At 42.7% G+C, this 19,452-nt stretch overlaps 1 protein-coding gene across 14 annotated transcripts in view; it reads left to right on the top strand.

Moving 5' to 3' along the window:
- Nucleotides 1–19,452, top strand: part of SVIL (supervillin) — a 135,819-nt gene that overhangs the window by 14,675 nt on the left and 101,692 nt on the right. For 5 of the 14 annotated variants that reach the window (XM_084512046.1, XM_084512041.1, XM_084512042.1 and 2 more), the window contains exon 2: nucleotides 13,492–13,580. Coding sequence is in view for 9 of the 14 variants with exons in the window: in XM_084512050.1 (XP_084368176.1) it covers nucleotides 17,311–17,374 (64 nt within the window). In the remaining 5 variants the exon portion in view is untranslated. Of the gene's footprint in view, nucleotides 1–13,491; nucleotides 13,581–17,295; nucleotides 17,375–19,452 lie in introns of those variants that run through there. The other 9 variants (XM_084512050.1, XM_084512052.1, XM_084512039.1 and 6 more) reach the window with 5 other exon arrangements.

The raw sequence follows: 19,452 nt of genomic DNA, 5'->3' as shown, positions 1-19,452 counted from the left end.
TGCTGATTAACGACCATATGGCATTAATTGTGTCCTTCTGCCTTGTCTGAGAGAGCTAAATGTTTCATATTCCTTCCACTTCTGAATCTGGCCTTTCTAGAGACTGTAGCCACTTGTTGCTGTTGTCTTTTGTAAGAGGTTCAACTTTTTATTTTGGATTTTATGGTCTGTTTCTGTCATTAGTCTGCTCTTGGTTGTTTGTTTTTAGTTCTCTTTGGCAGCGTGTTCCTCCCTAGCTTGCAATGAAGACCTCATCACTAGACACTCAGCCCGTGTCCAGTTGATCCAGGTGTTCCCAAGCCATCTTGTATTCTCTGCTGTTTGGATAACGTGCGTCTGCATTTCAGGATGATTCATGCTAACCTGATCAGGAGAGATTGTCTGGAGGGGGAGGAAAAAGAGGAGGAAAAATGCTTTCTGAATTAGGTGGCCTCTTGCTAGCTTCAGGAGAAGAGCTGCTTGAAAGCAGATACACTTCTAAAGAGCTGCTTTTGTGTTATGGGCCTCTCTCTCAAGAGCTGCACAGCTTTAATTCTCATTTAAAACTTTTTGGATTGCTTGGCTGTTCCTGGTTTTGTCCAGATACACGAAGTGATTTTGCCTTTGCCGTGCTTGCCGGATGAATGATGCTGCTTTGGTGCAGAGCTGTAGCATTTGCTAATCTAGCTTGGGCAGGAAATGCCAGTCCGTCTCTGCCAAACCCAGATTTGATTCTTCTTTTGTAGAGATGTAGAAGGAGCATGTGCTAAGGCTTCTGCACAAGGCAGGTCTTACAGCATAGCTGAATATAACTGAAGATCAGAGCCACCTTCCAGATTTTATAGTGGTCTTCACGTGATCTATCACATATCACCCAGTTTAATGGAAATCTACTTCTGACAATCTACTGTTCTTACACTGTGAGACTGATACTGGCTGCCCAATTCAAGTGAGGAGGCTTTTATTCAGCAAAGACTTTAAACACAGTTTGTACTTCCCTCCATTTCCCACTTTTTATTCAAATATGACAATCCTCTACTTCTACTTCTACTTTGGCTGGCCAGGCACCTGGAGTTGCCAGCCACTCTAGCACTTCTCTGCTTTTTCTTGCCTTCCACCAAATCCTCTCCCGTAGCCATGTTTGCAATATCTTCATTTCTGGCCAAAAGAAAGCACGGGTGTTTTGTTTGCTTTGTGCTAGACCGGGGCGGTGGTGTGCACGGAAATGCTGTGTTCCCTGGCAGAATAGCATCTTCCTTCCTGCTGCCAGCTAAACAAGATGTTCTGGGAGCACTGGAACCAACACCGCCTTGCTTTCCTTCTGCTTTGTCCTGGAGCTCCTGCAGCTGCCTGTCTGCCTGGCGTCCAGCAACACAGGAGCTCTCCAGGGGGTTTTGCAGCTGAAACACAAAATTCCCCTTTTTGCAGGATGGGATGATCTTGGTGTCTGAGAAGAAGAATAAATAAATTCATGCAGTACTTGTTGTTGGGATCACCTATACACAGTTGTCCAATTCCACTGAGCTTTTTGGGGGGTGGGTGGGGAGGAGAATCTAACCATTTAAAAGCCCTTGCTTTACCTGTTTGAAACCAGCAGCCCCAAAATTTCTGAGTTCAGAAGGTGGCAGAAGTTACGTGAGTGATACTGCCTCATAGGTTCCTTTTCCTTAGGTAAAGCCCAAGGAGAGTCAAAACCAAAAACAAAAACAAGGCTCTTCCAGACTAATTTGAAAAACTTGATGGTCAGAGCTGTGCAATTACTCCAGCTAGCACTGCCTGGGCCTCTTCTTAATTCTTGAGGTCTGGCAATGGGCAGCTGTTTCTGTTGCCTGTCTTGTTCACGAGAGCATGTTGAAGCTGTAGGTGTTTCCTGTGATAAGATGGGCTTCCCTGCTGAAACTGCCATCGGCTGCCTTGCTACCTGCTGCTCCCTGTGCTTGATGCTGCGAGTCTGTCCCTCTGCAGTCCTGTGGTGAGCAGCGCTGACAACTGCCATGCCTCAGCATGTGGTAAGCTCAACATACTTAAGACAGCGAATGCTTTGTGTTTGGTAGTAAACATCATGCTACAAATGGCTTTCGACTGGCTAAATTAAATGGAAACTGAGCCGTTCCTCACTTAAGTTTCAGCTCAAGGTTTTGTTTAAGTCTTGCTCAAGATCTTGTTTGTAAACCCTGTTAGAAATCAGTTGCGCACCTGGTTTTCAGCATTTCTCCTGTACTCAAGTGCTGAGGGAGACGTGGAGTATGAACACTGGTAGAAGTTTATTTGTGTTGGAGGGAGAAAGGGAATGCGTTCTGGCTTGGGGGAACAGATGCTCTTGACCTTAGTACTAGGTATTAACACTGGAACTTCAGGGTATCTAAATCTGTTCCACAGGTTGACAGAAGACACTGGATTACATGCTGATAAAGTATCTGTAAGTGTCACTATTCAACAAGTCTAGGAACAGTGTCGTTCAGTTCTGCAGCCCTTCCAGAAGGTGTCCAGAACATCTGATGTCCCTGCTAAGGGAGCTAAAAGACAGATTGTAATGGAACCGCTTCTGATGTACCATTTCAGCTATATAGAAGCTTATTAAATAATGAAGCAGCCTTTAAATTAAGTTCCATTTTGCATTGGCTAACACTGGCATTCATTTAATTACAGTTGTGCTCTAGTTCTAGGTCTTCCTCGAGGAATTTCTGAAAGCTGAACGGGTTCTTGTTCCAATACACAGCTGTGCATGGCAATTGCCATTAGCAGTGAGTTTGCCTTTGTTAGGATATGAGGTCAAGATGAGCTGCTGTGTGACTGGAATCACTGGCAGCTCATTTACGGACATAAAAGAAAGCTTCTGTTTGCCAGGTGTACCTTGGGCAAAGCTGCTGAAGAGGTTTGGACATGCAGTCAGTGAACCCTGCACACAGGCTGCCCTGTGAAGACTTCAGGCTTCTTCATCGCTGGGACACCCACGCTCAGACTGCCTACAACACGTAGCAGTTAAAGTGCTAAAAATTGGATTTTGGGGATGAGCTACTTTATGCAGCTAGCACTTGGCTTTTATTCTGGTGTGTCTGTTTGATAGGTGTTGGTATTGTACGCATTGATAAGGAAGGAATTCGAGCTGCAGATTAAGGAGTAGGCGTGCTGAGGAGGGTTTGAACACGATGATTCGCCCCCTGACCTGCTTACTGAAGTTGTAACTCCAGTGGATGTTTCTGGCCGCTGTGTCTGTCCCACAGCACTCTGCCAGAAGAGGTTCCCACCCCTCTTAGCTGCAGACCCACACGTGTCAGAGGTAACTGTCGGTACGAGTGCACACCACGAGTGTGCGTGGCTCTGATTTATAACCGAGCTGTGGCTGAGCAGAGCTACACAAGTGCAGGTTGGATAGCACTGACTAATTTATGCTCAGATAGCATAAATTCAGAGCTCTTGGGCCTGCCAGTTGGCCAGTACGTGAGGTGAGCGTTTTACAGCACAGAATTTCATCCTTGCAGTTCAGAGTGAAAACAGCAGATGATTCCTGGGCTTGCTGTAAACCTAATTTTAATCTCATTTGTTTGAGTTGCACTATTGTGTTTGTCCTGTTTTTTTTGTTTTTTTTTTTTTTTTAGCCTGTAGGTAGGAAAATTCCCTTGAACTTGAGTGAAATTCAAAGATAATGTAAATAGTTAACTTTTGCATTCGTTGAGGTCCTTGCCCTTCTTCATCTAGCCTAGTAGGTTACCTATTTGAGAGGGAATCGCCTTGCTGCAGCCTGGCCAGCTTCTCAGAAGGTTGTTACCCACCTACAAATAACCTCATTCTCATCATTTCAAGTGAAACAAAGCCATCTAAAATTTAATTAAAACTAAAGCAAAAACAGAAATTGATTTTTACCCTGTACGTTGTAGCCCTTTGTATATGTTTCAGAAAAATATTTTCAGCTTTATCCACGGTTGGCTAGCCAACAAACTGATCGTCTGCCTGAAGCGTGGAGGTTATGAATTTGCACGAAGATGGGGGGAAAAGCAGGAGCGCACACCTCTGTGCTGCAGTTTCTCAAGAGCCTGAAGCAGGGAGGTCTGCTCTCCTTCAGATGCCTTACCCAGCAGTGCGGTGGGAGGAGAGGAGCACTTGCCAGGAATGATAAGGCCTCCAGGTGGTGATCACGGTAAACACGCTGGGAGAATCTCAGCCCTGCTTTCCCAGGCGTTAGGTGAGGCCAGCAGGGATGTACTCGTGTCGCTTGTACGGCTGGGAGCTTCGTGCCTCTAGCAGCTAAATGACATGCAGAGCAATCCAACTGCGGCTCTTCCAGTGCTGCTGGTGCTCTGGCTTACGGTACTTGCTTCTGTTTGCAAAACAGAATTTGTCAGCAGAGACAGACTACTTCGCTCTGGAAATGTAAATCTTATCACAGGAGCTTGTTGTGTTGTAATAAACACACCTAACTTTCCTTTCCAACAAAAGCTGCATATCTGGTGTCTTTTTTTTTTTCCTTATTGTTTATTCAATAGGCTGCCTAACAGCAAAGATACCTTCTGAACAGATTTATGCAGAACTGGAAAATTGAGTGGTAATGGCATTGCTTCTATGAAATTCAGGCTATTGTCTTCCACATACAGCATTCACAACTGTATTACTGACTAACGAGGCTGCCCTTGGCTACGATGAAGTACACTGTAAGATTTCTCTGATATTAGACTTGAGATTTAACTTGAGACAAGTACCTTAAAACATAAGAACCAAAGTCCATAAACAAACTATAAGCAGTGTTTTAATAGCAGAATCGGTTAGCAAGGAACTAAGCAAATCCTGCAGGACTAGACGGTCTCTGCCATAATTATGCAGTCCACCAAGTGAGTAAAATTTCCAAAGCTTAGCTCATAAATAAGATGATGGTTTGTTCTGTGATTTGTGATGGGATTCCTTAAAACAAACAAGGAGACTAAAGGCTCCAGAGGCTACTTAATGTTTTGCAGATGGGTTGATGGCTGCTACTTAATTGGTTGAAGCACGTATAAGGAGATGCACTGCAGTTATAGAAAGAATGCTTAATAAAGAAGCTCATTATTAGATAGGTGCTGAATTTCTTTACCGATATAGCTGTTTCCAACAGGTCACCTTTCTCATTTTCTGTCTACCATAACCTGTAAATGTTGAGTCAGGTTTTCACTACTTGCTCTGCTGGATTGTGCTAATAAGTTGAACACTTGCTGTGACGTTTCTTGTCCTGCTTTGGTACTATTAATGTGTGTCTGTTCTAATCCCACACATCCTGTCTTATTATTTTGCCTATGACAGTTGTATCAATAGAAGAATTGGGAAATAAATGACACTTGCACCAGGCTGAGGAAGAAATGCTTCCCAGAACAGGAGAAGACCAATTCTGTGCCTGTTCCTTCCTACCTCCCTTGTACTGCAGCTTCCTGCAAAACAGAGGCTTGGCCTGGAGCCTCTGAAAACTTTGTTTCTGTAATTGTCTGACTCTGAACCTCGACGCCTGGGTGATGGGAGCCACAGGCTTCTCCCAGATAGGTGTTCTGTGCAACAATTCCCTTCCATAGGGGCAGCATCTAAAAATTTGTTCCAGACAGTTACATTTTAACCTCCGTTTTTTCATCCTCACCTCTCTGAGATTGAACAGGTCTCTGAATCTCGGACGATGAACCAGAAGGTGCAGTGTGGTGCCATGCCCTCATCCACATGTGCCAGCGTTCCTCTCTGCACCAGCTCTGCTTTTCTGACCTTGCACTGAGTCATTTGTGTGGTCAACATGTAAGGAAGGAATTGAATTATTTTTATGGTTGCTGGTCTGAAATGAGTCAGCGCAGGGCCGAACAAGTCGTGGAGCAGGGAAGGGACAGGCTCAGCAGCCAGGGAGAGGACGGAGGATCTGGCAGCCAGCTGAGATTGCTGCGGGGCCACAGGGGCTTCTCCAAGGTCACACGAGCTTCAGCCAGCAAGAAACTGAAACCATCTCTCTCATGTCGTAGGGTGCTGGCTGCTGATCTGTGACATGCAGTAAGTGGTATAAAGAGGCTTTAGATTGATTTGAATGTGCTGTTTGCTTGCAGGTACTGATGTATGGTATGAATTAATAGGGGCTTTCTAGCATGTGCCAAAATCCAAATGTACTGGTCATGTAGATTTCTGCATGTAGGCTGTGTGCATTTGATGAGGAATACAGAGTTAGCTTCAGGTTGCTTTCCCTTGCAAATGTGGTGGTTGGATAGACAGTGATGTGCCAGCTACAGCCCCTTTGTGTTTTAGGGCTATTGCCTCAATAGCCAAGGAAATAGCGTGTGGTGTTACGTTGCCAGTTCAGGAAAAAAAAGTCAGCACACAATTGCCTGATAACTCATGCAACCTGCAGCATGGCACTTCATCAGTTGCTTGATATAACATTTAGCATGGAATATTTCACTAGTCCTGGGCACACAAGTGTCTTACAGGGATACCACAGCTTGAGCAGTGGTCCTTATTTTGATCACAGTGCTGAATGTAAGGGTCCGAGGGCAGAGCTTAGGTAGTGTGTTGTGGCATCAGTTTCTGTGATTAGAATATTGGAGAGTGTGTCAATATATATTTACTTCTATTTCTGGAAACCAAAAAATGCTTGTGCCAGTTCAAAAAAAGAAAAAGGAAAAAAAGTCTGGATTCTCCAATAATGTCTTTAGCAACCCAACATGCTGACCGATGTTCGTCTAGGAACAAATGCATCATATGTGGATTTTTATGTAGGAGGATTTTTAGCCTGTAATGGTTGGGTGTCGGCCACGAGGTTCATGTGACATGACAAATGTGGAACATCTGTGTACTGATGCACACCACTGTTCTAAAAGTCATTCCATCGCCACATGCGTTGAATTAAATACAAGAATTTAGGGCAGAAATAGTTGGAAGAACACATTCTGTCAAGTACAATGGCAAGGATCTGTTGTGCAAGCCATCAGAACTCAATTATGCACTTCTCCATGAAGTTCTTGTTCAGGGATCTGCCTCATGTGCTCGGTGATTTAGCCATTGCCCTCTTTGGACTGGGAGGAGCGGTGCTGTGCTTTCCTGGTCCATGGCAAAGCATTTGGTGGGTAGAAATGGCAGTTCAGCATAAGTGACTTCTTGTTACAGCTCCTTTTCTGAGTGATGCGTTGGCTGTATGGGAGGTAAGTAGCTGGCCAAGCTGGCATGGTTGAATTGGAGATGAAGTGTGTGGCTTAGACCAGGATCTCTCATATTGAAATATCATCTTATACATAACTCAGCCCAAAATGACCTTACTTGGTGGCCGATATCCTTGGAAATCCTGAGTCCTACCATTTTGACTTCGTGCTGTAACTGGGGTATGAGCATTTGGCTGTAAAAGGGCTGGGGCATAGAAAAGCAAAGCGGTTCTTATAGGTGAGGTTTGTCCTTTGCAGTTCTGGACCAGTGGCCAGGAATCCCATTTCTTCTGGACTCTTTAGTGGATGAAGGGTGCATGAAGGGTGCTGTGCTTCATTACAGTTTGTGTACTTGGTGTTAGGTCTTAGGTCTGACGAGAGGCTGCCAGGTAAGACTGCAGGATACAGCACATCCAAAACTAATCTAGGATGGATGCAGGGGGGCTGCTTTGGGTGCTCTGTTCATTGCTGGGGCAGCAAGGAGCTCCCTGTTGGGTAGAAGGCAAGTGTCGTAGATGCCAAGTTGTCTTCCTGGTTCCATACATGTATTTCAGAAGTAGCTTTAAACCTAAGATGTTTGGGTTTAAACCTATAACTGAATAATTACGTTGTTTTTTGTTTGTTTGTTTTTAATGCAAACCTGTTCTTTTAGGTGTTGTCATTACAGATAAGGATTTATTGTACTCACAGCTAACAACCAGCCTTAAAAAAATCAATCTTTACTTTCTAGATTGCCTTCACAGACTCGGATAGGGAAACAGAAAGATGAAGGACCTCCTCTAGTTGATCTGAACGTAGTTTCAAACAACTGTCTTGGAGATGATTTCCAAATACTTCCTTCGTACACTGAAATTGCGACGGCTGTTTTCATGCTGTTCTGCAATCTTTTTGAACTCGATATTTCCTAAGCTTTTAATGTCTTGTTCTAAAGACATTTCAGCGTACAAGAGCTTGCCCTCTAGAGTGCATGTGAGAGATTTTGTTCCAACTTAGCCGTGTATGCCTGAATTTCAGAGGCCGTGTGTACAGAAATGGGAACACTTGGACACTTTGAAAATGTCACTTCTCAGAAGCTGTTTCTGAATGACACCCTGCTTTTACAGGAGTTTGAATTAAATTGAATATCTCTGGGACTTGTTGTGCAAAGCCTTCTGGACAGGTGTTTAGGGCTTATACCAGAAATGGTTCAAAGGCCCTAAGTAATGTAGGCATCCATTTTAATTGTCCTGTTCAGCAATACTGTTTTAAAATTTACTCCACCTCTATAAAGTATTTTTTATAATAAAACTGTAGTTAGCTCATAAAGAAATGCTGACGTTTCAATTGTTATAGCTGGTGTGTGTGTGGGGGGGAAATGTTTCTGTTCAGGTTTTAAGCTGATAATTTGGAAACTAACAATGTTTTTTTCGAAAGCTTTTGGGCAAAACCAACCAGCTGCTCTCCCACCTTGGTCTGCCTGGGTTGGCTGTGGGTGCTCTGGCTGGTCCTTAATGAATGAGGACCCACGTGGATTTTTGTATCTTCTGTTCCAAGCAGACTTCTTGTTCTGAGTGTTAGCTACAGGGAGTACCTCTGAGCCAACAGCTCTTTCCACATGCCGTCTGAGAGTGTGATACAGAACCTGGGCTGATCTAATCGTGCTTCTCAGGTAAAGAGCTTGCCAGAGACAAGTGTTTATATTTGAGATGTTTTTTAACGGAGGTTTGTAAAAGTTTAGTTAGGAAACATTCTGTACATCCAGAATATTTAGATGTTAAATTAAGCTGGTACTCAAAGTACCTAAATACAGTTTTGTTATAAAGTACTTCATATAAACACAGCACGAGCCTCACATTCCTTAAAAGAATTTTAAGTTTTGTAGCTTCTTTTACCAGTGCTGCAGTTTTCTTAAACAATCGAGAATAATCCTGCTGGCACCATCTGACTGAAGTGTGTTTTATTTCACGGAAGTGTCCTTCAGAGTGTTGGGAAAATAACTTGATAATGTTTCCTAAGGCTCTGAAGAGACTTCTGATGTTTTGAGTCTTTATTACACTAGAGGTCAGTGTATGACGGCAGCTTGTGAGATGGTGTAGAGTTTCTTGCAGAATCCTGTTTCATCAAATTTGAAACCAGATTCGACGAGAAACTGTAGCCTACAACTGTGGAAAAAACTTCACATTAACATGTCTTATGACTTTCTTGGCGAAAGGGCTTTTTTGAGCTTCCTGCTTTTATTTCTCCTTGCTCAAGAAGTATTTGGCATATATCGATAATAGTGCTTTAATGTGGTAAGGATAAATATGCACGCTTGATTGTTCCAACATGCACCTCAAACATTTATGCTGCTTTGCAGTAACGTGACTCTTTGGTTTGGATAATATATTTCCATAAGCTGTGCTAGTTTTAGGAGTCATCTGTCACTCTTGCACTGTGTAAACCTACTCCCGGTGTGGTGAGAGAGTTGTATCTGTACCTATTATGCTTTGGGTAGCTCTCAGCTGGATAAATGGGTAACTTTGGGGTGAGTGGTTTCACTTTTGGGTGTTGAGGGAAGTAGTCATGCATGTTTCTACCACAAGACTTGCAGAGATTGGCTCCTCAGCATGTCTTCCTCAGTAATGCAGAAAAGGGATTCCTTTCAACATCTGGAATGTGCAAAAGCAGACTGTTTGTGAAAACATCATAGGCCAGGGGGACTAAGCCAGATGGTCAAGTACAAGAGTGTCAAGTAAGGTCAGATGGAAGAGAAATCTGCTGAAGGAGAGTCCTGGTTGGAGCAGATCCCTGTGTGTGCATAAATGATAATTTAAGTGAGAGGACGGAATGGAAGAAATAACACTAGGGTGGATTTGAGCTCTTGAGTATGTTTTCTAAGAGAACTGGGTACAAACAGAAGCGTCTATATCCTGTTCTTGCATCGGGTTCTTCCCGAATGACTGGAGAACAAGAAAAAATGGGCAAGGATCAATGTAGGGGGTGAGTGCAGACAGCTGAATTTTGCTGTTTTTAAGAGATTTTTCATGAACATCTTTGTGATCTTTCTTTTTGGTGGGGCAGGGATATAGAAGGGATGCAGTAAAAGCACAACCATCAGTCTGAAAATCTCCTTTGCACTTGGCTGCTGCCTGGTATGTTTTGTTGTGTGCCTCTGAAGCACAAAGCAGGATGGCACCTCAGCTCAGACAGTGTGGAGGAGGTGTGAGGCTCTGCTTTAACTGGGCTCCCTCTGAGGATTTCTCGTTTTACAGGAAACTTGCTGACTCCCCGCCTCTTCCCTGGGTATTTCCAGTCTGGGTTTTCCTACTCCCTGTGAGAAACGAATCTGTACCAAGGCTTTGCAGAATGGTAACTTATCAAAACAACTTTAAGAAGTTTTATGTGCTCAAACTTAATTGGATTGTGTTTGAAGAGCCTGAGAAGAGGAAGGCTTTGCCGAACAATGTGATACAAGTCGATAAATAAAACACCCTACAAAATTCTTTCCTTTTCCTGTCCTTTTTGACATTGGAGTGATGAAGAGAAAAAGTTTATCTTGTGAAAACAAACAGCATAAACTCCACAAGCCCTTCAAGGTCCTTCTGAGGAATGGAACATGCCTGATTATAAGCAGTTGATTAGGAAATTCTCACTTTTTTAATGAAATAGATCTGCATTTAGGGCTATCAAGAAAATTTGCTTTATATATTCATATATATATAATCATGGAATGGGTTGGAAGGGACCTTAAAGCCCACCCAGTTCCAACCCCCTGCCATGGGCAGGGATATCTCCCACCAGACCAAGCTCAATTTGTTCAAGTTCATGAAGTACAGACACACTGAGACATTATTTAAACCTGGTATTAAAGGGTGGCATAAAAGCTGTCATATCTATCATGCAGCCACCCTATAGATAACCCGATGGGTCACAGTAGATTCTTGCAGAGCAGGTATAGCTCTGTCTGCTGTGTACAAAGTGGCAGTTTCCTGATTTGGCTTTTGGGTGGTAAATCCAAGCAAATATTGTTGTTATCTACATCCGGGATAATCTTTGTCTAGAAAAAATGGAAGCTTGGCTCTTTTTCTTGGTCAAAAATGATGCGTCTTTGTGGCTAACTGGAAGCAGTTACCAACTAGCCCATCTTCCTAAATCCTAATATCCAGCATCCAGATAATGAGTTGGTGTCTGTCTTTTCTTCATAATATACTGTTTAATCCCAGGAGCCATCAAGTATGTAACAAGGCAGAGTTCTTCAGAAAGGGAAAATGAGTATTTGGAGTGCCTTTTCCTGCTTTTGTTCCAAGCTCTCACAATGCAGGAGTTGTCAGATGTGTGGTTCGAGTGACTCGCCAGACACTTCTCAGATGAACTGGACAGAGCACAGAAAATCGCAGCCAAGGTCAGGCTTTAAAAGGCTGGAATTCAATTTCCAGCTCTCATATTTTGATTGCAATCTCAAATGCTCATTGATAGGTGCTCTGTATTTCTTGGGCCTTGTGCTAGCCTCATCGTCTGTTCGTGCCAAAACTTCTTGCAAGACTTCTGACGCTAAGAGGGATTCATAAAATATAGTGACATAGGCAAACATAAAAAATAATAAATAAATAAAAACACCCACCCCAAATCTGTCAAGATAGTTCAGCTCACACCGGATATTCAAGGTTCCTTTTGCAAGGACAGACTTTATCAGGCCTCTGAGATACAGGCCTTCAAACCTGCAGTGCTCTTTTCTCGGGTTTATGCCAGTACACAAACGTAGCATTTCCCAAATCAGAAGAAATAATGAAATAGAGCAGGGGTACAGCGGTAGCACAGACTAGGTTTAATACATTCTGTGCATTATAAATGTCATCTCTTCCTACCTCACGGTGACTTCCAGGAAACCCTTGAAGTAGTTGACCAAAGCTATTACTGCTTTTCAAACCCTTTCAAACCCTTGGCTTGTCAGCAAGCCTCTGCCATTTGTTCACCTCAGAGGAACATTTCTCAGAAAGCTGGAGATGGGCAAACAGTAGGTTGTGGTTTACCGTATTCGAGGAACTTTAGATTAGTTTCTTATCTGAAATACAAAGATAAATGTGGGTAGGCCATAAAAACTCAATTGGTTAACGTGTGTGAACAGCTGCATGACATTTTGGAGCAGGCTGAATTGTTCCCATAAATGTTCCCATAGGCTCTAATGTAGTCTATGTCTGGGGTTTTGTTTGCCTCCTAAACTCAGATTTTTTTCTGAACTCGAGCAGAATTCCTGTTATTCTGTCTTTTCAATGAATTATTTGTGCTGTGACCTCTTCTCTAGATGCTGTTCTTAGTGTCTGACATGTTCAGCAGCTGCAGTGGAGGCAGAGCAGAGATCTGGCTGCTCTTAGCAGTTGTTGCTCAGGATATCATGATGTCACTTGGTGCCTTCTATTAGATTAAAAAAGGAAGTTTAGTCAAGCAGCTGTGAAAGTGAAAGACCTGAGCAGTATATTTGCCACCTAAAAATACCACGCAGGTGAGCTGAACTTCACCCTGCAAAAATAAAAATATGTTTTTTGCGGCTGGTTGTTGCAAGGGTGAGACAATAACCTCTTTAACAGCAGGTACTACTTTGTGGACTATTCATATTATATAACATATAATATTATAATATTTCATAGACTATTTTCTGTCTGCATCGGAGCTCTGTTTGCTTCCCTGTGGGAAGAAACAGCCTCATCAGTGGTAGAGAATACAGCTGCCAACCTTGAGTCGTTGATTGCTGTGGGTTTATGAGTTCAAGGGGTTGGCCTCTTTAAGGACAATGTAGTGCCTGGATAATTAATCTAGGCTGAAACAACCTGAATTGAACGTTTCATCAACATCTGTCACCACACCTGGGCTAGGTCACCCTGTGGGAAGGTGATTTGTGTTACAGGCAGACCTGAAGATGGTTTATTATGGCTCTTCCAGTTAGATCCATTGATGTTTAAAACTGGATTTTGAAGATAGTAGTCTTCTCGGAGATGGTGTGTTGGTCTTGTTGTCTTCAGTGCTGTATGACCTTACTGAAAGGTGTAATACAGACTATCTTCTGTGAGGTTGTTAAGTAAAAGCTCAGTTTTTAAATAGTTAGCTCAAGAGTGTGTTCCATGTTAAAGGTTCTGACTTCAGTAACTGAAGGGTCAGGTTCCTTGGGGTTCCTAAACTAAACTTGCAAAACTTCTCTTTTCATGTAAATGTAGCTACAGCACATCAATAGGTAGGCTCTGAAAAGTGCTGTTGCTTGTGGTGGCGATCTTGGCCATATGAATGGATGAGGTAGCTGTATACTCCAAACTGCTCTTTTCCATGTAGTCAATTCTTTGTCCAACTGCCTAGTATTTCTAAAGTTGTTTTCATACCTTGGGATGTGCATTTGTGGTTCTCACCTGTACTTTTTTGTGTTTATTTCTTGTAGGAGGAGGACTGCCTTTTGGATTGTGAGCCACTTGGACATGGTAATGCAGGTGTACCTTGAGAGTCAGACCTGGATGACTGGGATTTAAGGTGGGTGTGTGCTGAAGAATGTGTGTAGATCTGAACCATGAATTATTTCTTCTTGTCGTTGTTTGTTTGTTTGTTTGTTTGTTTTTCTGGAGTTTGTACAAAACATTTAAAGCAGAATCCATCTATACTTCCTTGTGTATGTGTAGAAGAAATGTAATTCAATGTGAAAGTGACAAGAGACGTTCCCCAAACTTCACCTCAGCACGCAGTGAGAGCCAGCAGGCAGCTAGGGTGGATCCCTTCTTCCAGCCCTTCTGTCGCTCCCTCTTCCAATTGTTGCATTTTAAAATAAGTAGCCATTCTAATGGCAATTCTTTGAAATGTAACATTTTAATTAATAGCAGGTCTATGCTCTGCCTTCTAAGCTGTACAGTCTTAATTTTTCAGATTTTTGAGGATATATTTGCAACTTAGACTTAATTCAGTTATTTTGGTTCTTGCCTGTTGATGCTTGAATCTCGCCCTACCACGTGTGGCCTTATGGCTCTATGTCATTTACTCCGATCCAAATAACTTTCTAGATTCTTCTGTACTGAGTGAGGTTGTCTAGTACACGTTGTCCAGCCTTACAGAGCAGGCTGCAGCTGTGTGACCTGAGTGTATAGTGTTAGACATCAAAGATCTGCTCTATGAAGGTGACCAGCAGAGCACTTTGATGCCAGCCTCGTTTAGTATTCTTGTCATGCTCAGAGTTATGCTTTCGAGTCCTTCCTACTTTGTAACACTGAGGAGTTGATTCTTTTTGAAAGGTAAAAATATAAATAGGCCCATGCTGTCATTGTATTTGGAAACAAATAGTGGGGTGACACAATCAGAGAATACTTCTCCTCCATCTTCAGCTGTTGTTTCTCCCTTACTGGAGAGAAATATTTCTTCACCTGTAGAACCTACTCTTTCCTTTTTAAAGGACAGCTGTTCGGGGAACTCGAATAGAACCAACACAGAATATAAATGCAATGCGTTTTGTTTGTACATCACCCTCGAAGTATAAAGGTATTAGTACAAATCATTTCAAGAACATTTCAACTCCTTCTGTTATTTGAAAGCTCGAAGTACTGTTTAATCCAGCCAGATCTTACACATATACTACAATTGCTTTCCCCACAGAAAGTGGTAAAGCATTTTCCCACACAAACCAAGAACAAAAGGGACCTTTGTAACTTTTCTTTTTCTTTCTTTTTTTTTTTTTTTGTGCATGTGTGTCTATCAGGTTCTGTCACTCCCATAAAGACAATTCCCACAACTTGTGTAGTGTATGGGATTAATCTTGCTCTGAGAATTATGTAGTTTCTGTGAGTGGTGAGATGTGATTTCTTAGAGATGGTCAGGATCTCACTATTTTGTGTCTGCAAAATAAGGGATAGAAGGTCCTTTCCTAGCTTCTGAAGGCTCGGGGAGCATTTGTACAGAGTGGAAAGTTGAATAAAAGCTGTGGTGTTTTTTTTTTTTGTTGTCTTTTTTTTTTTTTTTTTTTTTTAAGATGTTAAAAACAGTTGGAGGAGTAGGGACAGTGCTCACTATCCTCTCACACATGCTAGGCAGCTTGAAAAGTTGGAAGGAGTTGAAGTAGAAAAATGAAACTTGACCAAGATTTCAAAAAAGATATTGGTTTGCATGGTCATGAAAAAATGTATTGAATCTTGACAATCCCGAATAAAAGCATTTTTGTAAAGTGTCCTCAAGAAATATTTAGAATGGGCATATTCACATCTGCTATTAGCTGTATGCTTTCCGAAAGTGAGCAGAAGTAGTCTGTTTAAGCACTAATGCCAGGCTGTACCTCACAATCTCTTACTGACCTAGAATTTTTTTTAATCTTCTTTCTGATTTGAGAATACTTTAAACTTTTGTGATTTACTGCTGCAGAGCAGTAGTATTGGACTTTTTGCAAAAGCCAAGCACACAACGAAGATCATCCTCTTGAGAGTGGTTCGCTCTGTACAGTGTATGCTAGTGTTTTCTTGAAATGTGTGCGTTTGGTGACTGGAGCAGTTTCTGGCAGTGATTATTATTCACACTCAGTTTGCCTGAGGATGAACGAGTTATTGTTAGGTTAGCTTGGTACCTAATGCAGGGTGAGGGGTTCTCACTGTTTGTTTTCTACCTTGTTGGTAAGGACTGGTCTTTGGTTATCTTCTACCTAGATCCCCTCAGGCTTTGGGACTGCACAGCTCGAAGTACAATACTCAAAGTTTTGATTTTTGTTATCTTGTTTTGTTGTTTGTTTGTCCAGATTGTTGTGAATTTTTAATAAAGATGATACCAAGTGAAAAAGTATGGGGTAGGTAGAGAGTGCAAAAGCATCTTCAATACTGCTGCATCCCTCTTCAAATGGATGACTGCTGGTAAGGAAGTAAGCTATGCCCTGCGTCATTCCCAGTTTAATGTGCATCTCTGCAAGAGAAGTGATGCTGTAAATATACTGCTTCTGCTAATTTTCTTTAATGGTGGATTCTAACTTCATTAGTGCCTTTGCAAACGTTAGCGTATGAGACTTGCAACTGATACCTTTTCTAAAAATGGAGGATGGGAGGAGAGGAAGCTATGTTTATTTCAACAAGCACAAGCAACACTTCCAAAATACACCCGTGGCCGTATCGCGGAGTTATGAATCTTAGGTTATCTAGTGGTGACTAACATGGCGAGATGGCAGCCTAATATGTCCATGCTTTATTTAGCAAAGGTAGTTCTTATCAGAAGATGAAGAACGCCAGCGTTTCATTCACTGTGTGTGTTGAACCTCCAGGCACAGATAGCGCGTCTGTCAGCAGTTCGCACTGTGAGATGCAGGCGCTCGCCTCCCAGAGTCGCACTGGAAGTTCTTGAGGATTGCATTGGACAGAAAGGAACAAATGCCCTCTACCTTCTCTCCCTCCAAGTGCATACTTTTTAGGCTGTCTTACCGTTTGATTGAAATTAACAAAGGATTGAGATGTCTTTTGATCAGATAGAGTTTCACTTGCATTGTGGCGAGGTTTTTTTTGACACTGTATTATCTGACTGGGGTGGTGGTTCACAAATAGATTGTAGCAGCTTTCCAAATTCCTTGGGCAGAGCCTTGCTCATGCCAGCTATTACGTTCAGAAAACCCTTTAGATTTAAAAGAAAGAAAACAAAAAGAAAGAGGACTTTCCTCACTGCAGTTTCATGTGTGGAGTTGAGGTGTGCGGCAGCAGCCCTTTGCCATTCTACCTATTTAAAAATAAAATGGAAGAGTAAATCCTCCCTGGCAAACCACGAGATCTTCAGTTTGTGGGGTGTATATAGATGCACTGAAGAGGAGCTGGAGGGTGTAGGCTTTGACACAAGGCACGTGGCGTTACCTCCACGGGCAGGCAGTGCCTGGCGTTGGGGATGGCTGATGCTAGCCCTCCCCAGCTGGCCACCTCCTCATCGATTCTGAGCACGGGCAATTTCTTGGCCCTGTGACAACACCACCAGCTGTAGCGTGTATCTGATAGCGAAACAATGAACGGTTTGTTCTCCCAGAAGTACAAAAAGGGGGCTGGGTTTAAAAAAAAAAAAAATCAGGAAGAATTTCTCTATGGCTGATTTTAGGCTCTCACAGCAACTTGAGTGTGCTGAATGAGTGGCTCCCGAACAGAGCCAATGGGGGTGGTCAGGCACAGGCAACACTTTTATCCCACAAGAGGGAGGAGGGGTGAATGAGCTGGAAGATATAAGCTGAAACAAAGCCATGCTGTCCTTCTGAGTCATTCGCAAGCACTGGATGGGTAAGGCTTCCTGCTTCCTGGGACACAGAAGTGGGGTCATGATTCTGACAATGGATGCTGGTAAGTCACTCATTATTAAATCTGATTTTTCTGGGAAGTTCTGTCCTTCCCTCCCGACCCCTGCTGAAAAGAAGAAGATATCTGTAAACTGGGAAGCTGAAATGTTAAATGAATGCATGCTTGCTCACTTCAGACTTTTCAAACTGTGTGCACTCCACTGTGTGTTTTGTCTTGACTGTTACTCATCTTGCAAAGCAAGACCGTGGTACGAAAGTTGTGTCTGTTCATGTGTGCTTCTGTCTTCACCAAGACAGAACCTGTGGCCTAGAAGGGCATGGAGTCTCTTTCCTCTTTTTTTTTTTTTTTTTTGATAAAAGATGTGATACTCTTCGTATAGTACAAGCCAGATCTCACACTTGCTTTAAAGAGCTAGAGGTGATTTAATATATTGGATGTGGCTTCCTCTGCTCTGCTTAGAGAAATTTAGTACTGGAGAAGAAGAGGAAGAAAACGCTGCATTTCCATGACAGTCAGTTCTATTCTGTGAGTTTGTATCCAAGGAAGTGTGTGTGAAAAGAGCATACGTAGTTGTTTTTTTTAAATTAGCTGCAAAAGTGAAATCTTTATGATAGTGCCCTGTGTGATAGGGAGAGTGGATGTGAGCAGTAAGATATGGAGTGGTTTGTATGAAATAAACAAGGAATCCCAGTCCTGCTCCTTGAGAGGGGGTGTGTTCCCATGTCATAACTCACATCCTTCAAATTCCTCAGTAATAAAGGACCTAAGATTTGAAATGGTTATGGATAGGGCACGAAGCGCCAGCACTTGTGCTCTGGCAGCGTGCTTACGACTGCTCTTTCTCTTTAGCACTTGCAGGCATGCTTGCTGCATTCTACAAGCTCCATTGAATTTTTGTCAGCAATGGGTTTGGCTACTTTTTTTCACCACTGTGCAGAGCCAGCACAACGTGACAAGTTCTCCAGCCAGCATTCAAAGTGATAAACTTATTCAGGCAGATCTTGCAGGTCTGTTTAATCTACTTGTCACATGCTCAGTTTGTTCCACGCTAATGAAAAGCTCGCTGTCCCCTGTGCATCTGAATTAATTTGGTTGGGCATTTAGTAGGGCCTAAAGGGCAGCCTTCTGTGCCCAGTTCCAACTCCTTGACTTTTCTGACACTTCTAAAAAGTGACACAGCTGGGTTCTTCATGCACAGTTAGAGCAAAACACAAGCCTCTTCATTTAACCCACCCACGCTTAATTGAAGTTACTTCGTCATCCATCATCCGTGCAGGCAAGATGGAAAGCAGGGACTCCTCCTGCGTTCAGTGTGTGTTACGTGCTTTGCACAGCAGTTAAACCCCAGGTCCTTTAATTGAGGAGATAACATTTAACACCAGCTCAGAGAGGAGCAGGGTGGCAGGTAGTTGACAAAGGGACACAGAATTTTCCATGATGGATTTTTTTTTTGTCCTTTTGATTAGAGTAGCCTCCAGAGGAGCTGAATTCCAGGCCCTTCTTGAAGCAGTTTGAATACTGGGAATGAGAAATCCTCTTCTCCTTGTCTTGTGCAAGAAGAGCCAATGTTTAAATGCTAGATATCATGCCTGGTATTACAGGAGGGTGCTCTGGCAATGTTCAGGGTGTCAGTGGTCACAGGAGGTATGGATTCAGGCCGTAGAGCCAAGACACATCTCCCTTTGGAGTGCTGGAGTTCCTGCACTGTACCAGGGTAATTTAACTCTTTGTTTTGGAAAGAGTTAGTGGGGAGACGTTAATAATACATAGTTAAAAATACATCTTTTGTTTATGTACGCTTACATGCTTGTGTGCTGTTCCTTTGCACTGTGAAGTGAACCGTAAAGATAATGCTGCTCATCTGTGCTTCGCGGGGTCCGAACGGGTATCCTCTTTCACAGCAGTGGCCCTGCACTAATTTCTCGGCAGTCACCGTGCTCTAGTAGTCCCTATGGTGGTTTTCGGAGATCTGTTGGCTTGTGTTGGTAGCTAACGTGCATTTTGGAAGCTCCCAGTTATTTAAGAATTCTTGAATTAGAGCTTCTTTATGGGAAAATGGTTCTAAATACCAGAAAGGAAACACTGTAATATAAAAATTCCTAACAGTGAGTTCTAGTGCT

This window comes from Aythya ferina (genome assembly GCF_964211825.1).
Source record: "Aythya ferina genome assembly, chromosome: 2".
Classification (NCBI taxonomy): Eukaryota; Metazoa; Chordata; class Aves; order Anseriformes; family Anatidae; genus Aythya; species Aythya ferina.
The sequence above is the reverse complement of the archived record's forward strand: the minus strand, read 5'-3'. Positions and strand labels throughout refer to the sequence as shown.